Here is an 11,488-nt window from a genome sequence, read left to right as displayed (position 1 = left end):
ACATCATAATTTCTCACTTCCACAGTTACGTATTGCACCAAGTAAACACTTCTCAACAAAGCCATCCAGATACCATGTTGCTACTGTGACATATCTTAATGTAAACTATGGAAGTCTACTTAGCAGAATACCTGCTAGCAATCTACAAAATGTTCTCGTGCAAAGGTACATAACTGCACACTGAAACAGCCTTCCATAAACTTTTGTTAAAGAACAGGAACAGAGAGTGGGGTAACAACTCTCAAAAAAACAGCCACTCCACCTCTCACTTCTTGCTCCTGATCTACAATGACAGCTTCAAGAGATATGCATCCTCCATAGCCCATGACTACTGCCAATCTTTAATTTCCCCCAGATTATCTCACGGATATCTAATTAAAGACAGAGAAACTCAGCTAGCATTTATCTTTGAAGTCCATTGCCTGTATTTCACACTTAGAGGAATCGCATGCCTGGAAGTTTTGCTACATTTCCCTGTTTATGTAATTTAAAAGTTACTTCTGTCTTAATTAGGTCTGAAAAGAAGCACAACTGTAACCCTGAAAAGGTAATTCTTTAACCCTCAAGCCTAAGTAGGCCTCCAGGCCAGAAAGTTGCTGCTGATAGTTTTAGATTACCCACAAACCAAACTGAGAAGAGCCAATAATGATAAACACTTGAAGTGCCCACTTGACTTTTTACCAAGAGTGTTTTGTTCAGCTTTTTGTAAATGATTCCATAATTCACCGATTTCTAGTATTTTCCATTTTAGACTACCTTTTCTGATTCCTTCTGATTAAATACACTACAATAATTTTTTTCAACTCAATAGTAAGTGGTATTTTCCTTGGCACTTTAATGTATATGTATATTTCATCTACAAAACACTTTTTATTACTTGTTCATAGCATGTTTTTCAGCTAATTGAAAAACAAAAAGGGTAAAATATCTACATGGTATTGAAAATTCCAGCAGAAACAGGCAACTGCTTTCCAGTGTTACAATAGCTGCTCTAGTAACCATTTTGCTTTGCCATCAGTAGTTATCAACAACTTAGCTAATAGGTGCTAAATGACATTATATAATCCATACAATAATTGAAGGCAGATGTAATCAAAGCAAAAATTTCAGATTGATGTGCAAAAATACATTTCACATATTTTATTGTTCAGCAAAGCACATTACACATACAAACATGCAGTCATTCGATAATCTGAACTGTTAAACACCTGTTTGCAGTAACTCTACCACTATTCTGCTGTAATGGTACTGGAAGAAGTATGTCTTTGAAATTGCCTGTAGGGGAATGAAAGTCAAATTTGTTGCTGTCATTTCTTCAACAGACCTGTTACGGAAGTGTAATTAGTCTCTGTTCCAAGTGTTGAAGCACAAAGAGGTTTTTCCCATTTTACAGGTAACACATACCTGAAGACAAAAGGAAAACTGTGCCCTTGGTTGCATTTGCAGGAGTGCAAGTGCACTTGATGGGTTTCCAGTGTTCCTGGCATTTGTTTCTGCTATACTTACTTCCAGCAGAAACCTTCTAGGCTTCCTTGGTGCTTCCTTTCCTACACATTCTGGATTGTGAATGAGGCTGTGTGATAGAAGAAAAAGTAACTACATAATCTACGTATCAGTTCTCTTTAGGGCCACATGGGCTGTCAGATTTTAGAAGATAGACCTTTTCTTTCATACCTGTCAGTGCTGCTACCAGTGTGCAATGGGACTTCAACAGAATAAACAGCCCAAGAATTTACAGGTCCTGGTGGTATGGTGTCCAGCAGCAGGAACATCACAAGCTAGCAAGTTTAAGGTAACATCCAAGACGGGCAATGTACTGTGAAGTTGCTGACCCACAGATTTGTGTTTGAAAGTGTGTATAGTTATACCTGTGAGTTCATTTTTTGCTCTGTTTACCAACATGACATGAAGTTTACAAGCACTTCTTTTTAACTGCTATTATGCCTTAGAGAAGCAATCACAAAGTTAGCTTTAAGAGTGTTCAGGACATAGAGTCCTGCCAGCACATATCCAAAGGGTATATTATATATGATGACAAACTGGTACAACTCTATTATTAATAAAAGTATAATACACTCTGGATAAATCTAATTAAAACAAGTATTCTCCAAAACTAATGGAATAGTAAAACTTACAGCCTTTAAGGAATAGAAGTAAGTTCTTGTTGAGTCTGTTCTTCCAGGAAAAGAGGAAGTCATTAACAGTCTTACCCATTTCTACCTTTGCCCCTTAATGAAGGCTATACAGCATATCATTTTTGTACTACCAATTGTAAAAGATATGTCCTTGGTGAAGAAAAGGCGATATCTGTAGCACAGATAAGGGTGATTAATCTACACTCATTTCCTTGTGCCAAGACACTTATTGTTTTGAGACAGGAATTTGACAGAAAGCAAACACATAGAAATGGACATACAGAAAATCTAAAGGCTGTTTCCTCATCTCACGGTTTTCCAGGCAGCTTGTAATATCCAGATTTCATTTCTTCAAAGAAAACTTCAGCTCACTACCAAGTTAATGGCAAACAGTAAGTCACAGATAGTAGAATATAACATTCACATCTTAATATTTCATATAGAAACCTTTACTTTAAAGTGTTATCTAAAATAGCATACATAGTTTACCAGACCAAATAGCCCTTATAAACTATGCCTGAAAAATATCATCTTTATTTACAGGAACCAAATTGAAATTAATTTTCCATGTGTTTGAGATTTGCAACAACCCTGCTCTCTCAGAACCAGACCACAGCACAGCTTGACACTGCTGGGCAGAGCTCCAAGCAGGAAGATGCCAAGATGCTTCTCAAAAAAAGGCATTGGTCACACAGAGGTCTGGCTCACCTGCTTCTGGAAGAGGTGGGAAGCAGCTTGCAAACCATCCCTTTCTAATCAGGTGTCATGTCTTGTTACCTATCCCACCCTTCAGGGTTTGCAATTACATGCTACCCTTTGTTCAGCCAAACTCTAAGACTGTTCTTCTGGGTCTGCTGACACACTGCAGAATATAGGAAAAAAAATATATGCTTAGACACACTTTCACTCTTTTTGAGCTTCTACATATACATGTTATCCTCATCTTCTAGCACTGTTGGCACTCACAACTACAAAAATAAGCAAAGAGAAAATCAGGAATATATTATGTTATTTTATAGGCACTTCTATAACCATGTAATTTGTTTCATAGTTAATTTATTGAGTTCCAATATCTGTTTTAAAGACAACCAAATGGTTTGGCTTGTATAGAAGTGCTACCTTTGATACCCAAGAAATCCCACACTGTTTTACCAAGTATGAATTAAACACCAGAAGAATCATTCCTGGCAAAAAGAACATCTAGTATGCACTCAGAAACAGCCCACACAGAGCCCTCTTGCTAGCACTTGTTCTTTTGTGATTTAATAAAAATGTTCTGCTTCAAAAGAAACAGTTAATCTGATAACCACATTAGACTGCATCTCACAGACCTTGAGCAGTCAAGCTCCCAGGAAAATCATTGAGAAAACAACAGGATTACGGATTTTATCTCTACGTGGTGTGTTTATCACAAAGCATGGCCAACATTCACACTGACATTGCAAGATCATTACATGGTTACCTGTGCTCTATAAAACAGATTATAAAATGGTACTGCAGTATTAGAGATTATTAGCATGTTACTTCCATTATTCATCATAATTACCTATCACCAAAACATTAGCACTTCAGTGTAAACACTGCAAAACATATACATGATTTAACATATTGAATATTGACAGATTCAGACACTTTGGATGTGTTATCTACCCACAAGATCTAGAAATAAGGCATATGGTCAGCAGATTAGGAGAGTTTAATAGACAAACGGCTCAAGTGCTTCGCTTTCCTCCCACACACCTTAACTCTGTCTGTTATGCTGCAGGATTCCTCATAGCATATCTCACATCTTGAGGAGGTCATACCTGAGGAAGGCTGTTAGCTGGCTGAGACATCATTCTTTAATTTTTTTCACTTTCCTGTGTACAAAAGAAACAAACTGTGAACAGCTAGAGGGCTTAGTCTTTTTCAAAATCTTGACAGAGTTTTCTGTTAGGAAGATAACTGTGTGGCCTGAGAGACTTCATCTGTTCATGCTTATACATTTATACACAACTGACACTTTATTCCATTCAGAGGATCTTGACATAAAATTGTGGAACTGATCACATCCCTGTGATGGAAGCTTGACAGTTTTCCCACACAGCCCTGTCAAAACTTCCCATCAGTAGCTGTAAACAGAATTAGCAGGGTGGCCACTTGGCAACAAAATTCTTTTGCTTTTGCAGTCTTACAGTGTGGCGCCGCCTCCTTTTGGGCTGAATGCACTCCTGTCCATATGACGGCCACTGGAAATCTTGAGGTGGCATTTTGCTGTTCTGACTCTCTGCTTCTTCAGCATCAGAGTCCTCTTGTTGCATTGAAGGAAAATTCCTGTCTGGATAAATCTCCTTCAGTTTGCCCTCAAAGAATACATCTAGGCATCGTCCAGCTTCGGCAACCTCTGAATCTGGCTGTAAAAGAACAACCATTCAGTGTTACCACACACAGAAATCATCAAGGATCAAAACCAAATGATTACTCTATGTTCATGTCTCACCTTGGCTCTGTCTGCTCCATCTCCATTAGTCTCCTGCACACATTCTATAGCCCATTAGTCCCTCTGCATTTACAATGTAAGTAAATAACAGACACTGCTATTAAGGAACATGTTTCTGTACCTCTAAGAAAAGGAGATGTGCAATGATCTAGAAAGAATAGCAGTCATCATTGCTTAGGAATGTCTATGTACCTGAATGTTCCCTTGCTATTTTGCTGGCTATGACTGGCTTCTCTCAGCAAACTCAGTATCATTACAAAAAGTTGTCCACTAAGAAATCTCACTTAAATTTCAGATCCAACTAGATGTATCAAGTTCTCAGATTCATATATAGCTCCATTTCTGTCATTAAAACTATATATATATATATCTCATTTCCAAAGAGTAAAACTGATGAACACTTTTGTTTATCCCAATTCCATACCTGCTGTCAATTGAACCAGTAGTTACATCAATGATAGTTTGAAAGAGCAGCCCTCTCATTTATAATCCCTTACCCATGCATATTAGAAACCTACATAGTTGAACTTTGCACAGTTCCAAAACATGAGACGCACGTCAGTCACAAGTTCCTCAGGTGCAGAGTAGTGGGACTTGCTCTTTTTTTGCAGCTTGTTTCGTATGATTGACAAATCCATTGGCCTTTTGATGATCTGGTAATAATGCCGAGCCTGTACCAAGACACAGGTATGTAAACAGGTATGTAACCTTTGCTATTAAAATATTTTCTCTGCAGTGACTTTCATCCAAGTTTGGACAGATGTTACAGCAGAGGATATCTTTCGTCAAGGAAGAAAGCTCTAGTCTTTAGGTGCCTGTATTTCCACATCATCTTCCTGAGTGCTTTTTGGTTTAACTAAAAAAAATATTTGCTTGCAAGCTGAGTCTTGAAAACAGCACACTTCAGCGACTGCTCTGCTATTTGCACTTTCTAAGTTTATCCCTAGGTAAAGATGTCATCATTTAACTATAATCAATAATATATGTAACACTGACAATTAGTTACAAAAGTAACAAAAACCCAAAGTACTGAAATAAGAGCAGCTGATACTGCAGGAAGTAGTCTGCCAGGAGTGACTGAAAATATGCTACTATGCACTCTTTTGAAAGTTCAGCAAAGGTCTTTTGCAATGGGCACCAGCATATTCCATTCCTTAAATCTTTCTGCATCAAACCCTACTTGTTATGTAATGTGTTCTGTAAGTTCATTGCAGGCTTTATTGGGTGGAATGTTTTTATACTGGTATTTGGAATAGTCCTCTTTCGTGTTTGTTTTTTTTTCCCTCTCATTCTCCTGCTCCAACTTGTTTCACATTGTATTCTATATCGTTACAATAGCTCTAATCAATATTTTCCTTACAATAGCAAATTAAAATTGCAACTGTTGAGTACATGGATGAAACAGCAGTCTCTGCTTCTTCCCCTGAACACAGTCATATTACCAATTTTGCAAAAGACCAGAACAGAGGGAATCCAGGATTATTTCTGAAGCAGACCTCTCTTAAGTTGGTGCAACATCTTCCATGTATGCAGCAAGACAATTTCCGACCCAAAAACATTGGTCAGCATTTACCTGCCTCTGGCCTAGCACCTTCAAAGCACTTACAGGAGGGAAACACCTACCCATCCCCAGGAAGCAATACTGTTCAGGAAAAAAGCTCATTAATATCTTTCAAGAAGACAAAGGAGAAAGCTGTGAGGTGTGCCAGAGTACTCTTGGATTCCCTCAGACACATGTGTATCTAGTACTTACCAGTGGGCTGACAGGTTCATGGAATGGGAGGCTCATACTACTGCAGAACAGGGAAAGCACCAGCTTTTCACACTTCTGTAGAAGCCAAAGTAATACATTTTCATTTAAAAGGAGTCTGTTTCATTCTTGCCTTTAGTTAATCAGTCATACTAGCAACAAGGGGAGTTTGTGCAGTCTGTGCATTTCTCATGCAGAAAGGCACGGTTCACTCAAGCCTGGGAGACATTTTGCCTCATAGCATTTTCACAGTATTGAAAATTAAGATAGTCAAGAAATACAAGAAAATAAATAACATGTAAAAATGCTTGTATGCATGCATCTCTCCTGGAAACTTTTGGGAATTAATTGCTGTCACTATTTCCTTTCTGCACTCCAGGTCTATTTCTTGTCTCTTGATTAATAGAGCAGCAGCAAGAACAAGAACAATTAGCGAGAGCAAGAACAATTAGCAAGAACAGCTAAATGGCAAATATTTCACACTGTTTACATCCATTCATACAAGTGGATATAAGTAATGTGGCTGGTAATACCATATGAAAACAGTTCTGTTTATTAATTTTTAACTTTGATTTTTTCACTGAAACAAAACCAAAGGATGCTGAGCCATGTTTGCTCACAAGCAATAGAGCTTCCAATCAGCTTTATTTCCTAAACAGAACCTCATTAATCAAGACCCAGAGCCTAACCATTTCTGGCCAGTTGTACCCAGTCCAATGAAAACAGGGATCATATCAACATTAAGAAATTATGTCCAGCTCTTCATGGAGAGTATAGCTCAAGTATAGAAACAGCACAGATGAATTTGAGCAGTGCTGTGGTTGTGCTCATAGGCCCTGGTAAGGAGTCCCAGTGCTCTAAGAACCACTGCTGTTGCCTTTATGTATGCTGCTCAGACTAGATCAGTGCCTTATTCCAGGCTTCATTCATACAATATACACAGGACATTTATTTGCAACTTGTAGCTTATAAGTACCAAGTGGATTTCAAGAAAAGGCATTTTTTTCCATGTGAGATTGGGTGGAGAAAACTGGTAATGGGGATGTAAAAAGAAAAACTTTCATGCAGGCTGAGTTAACAGTGCCTGAATGTCATCTTCAAGGGGATGAATGGTACACATGAAGATGATTTCAATCCAACTGAAAGTCAAAAACTGTCCATGTTAAAAAAATGGCATTGCAAGTGGCCTAAGTAGATGTCTGAGAAAGTGCCAAGTCTTAAAGGCAAAAGATTTAGTGGCAGAAAGCCAGGCAAAACTGACTCAGGGAAGCTTGTTCTACTGCTGAGTGCAACTTGCCTGTTTAAAGGAGAAAAGAATTCCAGACCTGTCTGTTTCATCTTTCTGTAACTCATGCTGAGATCACATGCCCTTTTCTAAATAGCACAATAAATAGTTATCCCCACCTTCTGGTCACAGTCATCGAGGCCATATTGTGCAGGATAGCTGTGGCCATAGCGTGTGTTCTCACAGTCATATTCTACCTCCGGCCTCACCGGATTACGGCAAAGGGTGCACACCCATTCTCCCCTGCAACACAAGCCACAATATCGTGTCACATTTTGTCAGTGACATTGTCAAACACCTAAGGAATCACTATGTTTGGAAACATTTCTCATCCTTAAATAATTTTACAATAGCAAGCAATCTGAAGCCCAAGGAACTAAAGTTCTTTCTCCTAAGCTGTACTGTCCAAGTAACTGCAGAAAGGGCATGCATGGCTGGAAACAGTTCTGGTTAATAATTCATTTAGTTTCTAATGTGCAACACAATTCTTCCCTTTGCAAGAAAAGTAACAAAAGAGGCAAGTGAGAGATGCAGTTTTTGCCCTTGTGTAAGACTGACATATCCATCCCTGAGGATATGTTTTGCCCCAAGGCAGCAAGCAGAAACTGAGCACGTTAGCTAAATGTCATACATACTCACACTGGAAAGCTGAGCAGGGCTGGGACATGGCAGGAGAGATGGAAGACCTTGGGGCAGTGATCACAGCACAACAGTTCTCCTCCATTAAGACACACAGCACAGAAGTCCTCATTTTCAATTGGACTGATTTCCTGAGTAATGGGAGACCTTTTTGTGATGGAGATGCCATTGTTGAGCTTCTGATCAGCAGACAGAGTATCTATAGGAGCAGGTTGTGTCTGTCCTGCAGCCTGGGATAGAAGAACTTTCCTGCCCTCTGAGTTGTCTCCTTTGGATGTCAGTCCTTCATGTGAACTATCTTCATTTATCTTGAAAGGAGAAAAATCTAGAATCACACAATCATCATTTTGATACATAAGCATGTAACAGCAGTGGTTATCTGCTCAGTCTCAAGCTGCGCCAGGGGAGGTTTAGACTCGAGGTGAGGAGGAAGTTCTTCACCGAGCGAGTCATTCGGCATTGGAACGGGTTGCCCAGGGAGGTGGTTGAGTCATCGACCCTGGAGGCGTTCAAGGGGAGATTGGACGTGGCACTTGGTGCCATGGTCTAGTCATGGGGTCTGTGGTGTCAGGTTGGACTCGATGATCCTCGAGGTCCTTTCCAACCTAAGTGATACTGTGACCTTAAAGATCTGCAGACAAAAATTGTTTCTCTGCAGTGAACTCTACTGGACAGAACACGGGGGTTCAGCAGGCACATGGTCAGCTCAACTTCTGCCACTGGCTGGAAAGGTCACCTCGGTCAGGTAATTTCCTCCACATACCACAATGCAATAGCACTGTGAGAAAGCTGTACAAATTTCATATGACAGATAAAAAAATCAGGCTACTTTACAATGTTATTTGCAGATTTTACAACAAGTCAAAAAAAAGGCAAACAAAAAGAATACAGTTTTTGTTCCCACCAGAAATTCCCCTTTGCTTCTGTTGAAAGAAGTTGACAATCAAGATTCCAATGAAGCAATAGCATACAGGGCTTCTAAAAAATATATTACACTGTGACTTCTGGAATGAGGTCAGTTTTAAGCTTTTTTAAGTTTTATCCTGTATCTGTAATTAGACAGACAAGCCAGGCTGATGTCTGTAACACAAGAACACTACAGCTATACAATCCCAAAGACTCACTTCTCAGAAATGGAAGTATCAGGAAGCTACACAGCAAACTAAAAGCTACATTCTCTATTACGTCAACCCATCACAGAAGTATCCAAGGGTGAAACAAATCAACAGACTTGTTTAGTGTGTAACTTTCAGAAATTGTGGGTACAAGACAGTGGGATAAAGGGGAGAAAGCAAGTCAAGCCTCAAGGAAATTACTCTCACCTTTATAGACATACTTGAAGACTGGTTCCCACACTCAATTATCAGGAGAATTTTGCCCTCCTGCTCATTGTGCTGTGGCTGGAGCTTAAACACTGGCAGCTCCCCTGCTTCTGATGTACCTATTCTTAGGCGTTCCAGTCGCACATAAGGGATCTTCTTCTCCTTAGGGTCAGCTCTACAAAGGAAATGACACATGGTTAAATTCAGTGATAATCCACAAAAGTCTTCTCCCTACTCAATTTCAGTGGGTTTTATGTGCTATTATTTGGGCTCCTCTTCCTTTTCAACTGTGACTGCTGGCTAAATGCTGAAGATTTGGATGTTTCTTTTAACATGCTGATTCTTTAAGAAATGCACATGCAATCACTTCAAATTAATCACATGTGTAAGTGCACTACTAACTTCTAGGCTAAAACTTTGCCCTGCTCTGTATATTTTTGTTTTAATTATTCCAACATAAGTCATGATTGATGCTTTTCAGTGTGACTGCCTGCAAGCAGGAGCACAGCACTTAACTACTGGAAAGTAGCCCTGAGGAGAGAGACTTGGGGGTGCTGGTGGACAAAAAGCTCAACAGGAGCTCTCAATGTGCACTTGCAGCCCGCAAAGCCAATCAGATCCTGGGCTGCATCAGGAGAAGTGTGGCTAGCAGGTCAAGGGAGGTGATCCTCCCCCTCTACTCAGCCCTGGTGAGACCTCACCTGGAGTACTGTGTCCAGTTCTGGAGCCCCTATTACAAGAGGGATGTGGAGGTGCTGGAACGTGTCCAGAGAAGGGCCACAAGGATGATCAGAGGGCTGGAGCACCTCTCCTATGAGGACAGACTGAAGGAGTTGGGGCTGTTCAGTCTGCAGAAGAGAAGGCTCCCAGGTGACCTAATTGTGGCCTTCCAGTATCTGAAGGGGGCCTACAGGAAGGCTGGGGAAGGACTTCTCAGGATATCAGGTAGTGATAGGACTAGGGGGAATGGAATGAAGCTGGAGGTGGGGAGATTCAGGCTAGATGTGAGGAGGAGGTTCTTCACCATGAGAGTGGTGAAACCCTGGAATGTGTTGTCCAGGGAGGTGGTCGAGGCCCCGTCCCTGGGGGTGTTTAAGAGCAGGCTGGATGAGGCTCTGTCCAGCCTGATCTAGTGTGGGGTGTCCCTGCCCATGGCAGGGGGGTTGGAACTAGATGATCCTTGTGGTCCCTTCCAACCCTGAATGAAACTATGAAACTTTTAAAATACCATTCAAGCAGTAGCTGAAGACAACATTTTATGTAATTGTTTACACAGCGTCAATCCTGCTCCATTCCATTTTTCAGGTTTAACTGGGGCTAAACAGTTTCTGACTGTTCAAGTGACATGAGTTTGTAAAAAATGTATTCACCCTGGAAAATTACACAGATTAACAGAAATAGATGAACTCACCATCTCTTTTGAATTGTTTCTGACTTTTAGAGAGTCCTCTACAACTTTCAGGATTACTATCTAGAACGAATCTTGAGCTCTTTTTCCGTTCTCCGTTATCACGAAGGATGACAAATTTTCTAAATACATGCATAAAATTTCATGCCCAGTGCTTTTGTGGGGAAAAAAAAGACTCTTGTTACCTGACATTCTGATTGCTTTTCATATCCATTTCTAAATGTTCCTTTTCACAGTTATTGGAATCTGGGACAGAAGATAAGAAAATGAATAAAATATTTATAATATCAGAGTCAGATTAGGGTAGAAAGTAGTTCAATATTCATGTACTTCTGACTGCTGTGTAATATGATATTGTAAGTGAATTATGGAATCGTTTCATCTATATGTATAGAAAACGTGTAGCTATTTTCTATTCTGGGATACAATCTTTGTCTTTCTGTTCTGAATATGAGCAGCTTTTCCAAAAC

At 39.9% G+C, this 11,488-nt stretch overlaps 1 protein-coding gene across 1 annotated transcript in view; it reads right to left on the bottom strand.

Moving 5' to 3' along the window:
- Positions 1–1,117: 1,117 nt before the first annotated feature.
- TRIM66 (tripartite motif containing 66) overlaps positions 1,118–11,488 on the bottom strand; it is a 44,793-nt gene continuing 34,422 nt past the window's right edge. The window contains exons 13-19 of the mRNA XM_068148036.1: positions 11,204–11,264; positions 9,611–9,785; positions 8,289–8,596; positions 7,769–7,892; positions 6,368–6,442; positions 5,133–5,285; positions 1,118–4,528 (exon numbers count right to left, since the gene is read on the bottom strand). Coding sequence (XP_068004137.1) covers positions 4,259–4,528; positions 5,133–5,285; positions 6,368–6,442; positions 7,769–7,892; positions 8,289–8,596; positions 9,611–9,785; positions 11,204–11,264 — 1,166 coding nt within the window. The 3' untranslated portion in view covers positions 1,118–4,258. The remainder of the gene's footprint in view (positions 4,529–5,132; positions 5,286–6,367; positions 6,443–7,768; positions 7,893–8,288; positions 8,597–9,610; positions 9,786–11,203; positions 11,265–11,488) is intronic.

Source organism: Melanerpes formicivorus, unplaced genomic scaffold (genome assembly GCF_026170545.1).
Source record: "Melanerpes formicivorus ecotype bairdi unplaced genomic scaffold, bMelFor1.0.p_v2 SCAF_16, whole genome shotgun sequence".
Classification (NCBI taxonomy): domain Eukaryota; kingdom Metazoa; phylum Chordata; class Aves; order Piciformes; family Picidae; genus Melanerpes; species Melanerpes formicivorus.
Note: the sequence above shows the minus strand (reverse complement) of the source record. Positions and strands in the feature narration are given on the sequence as shown.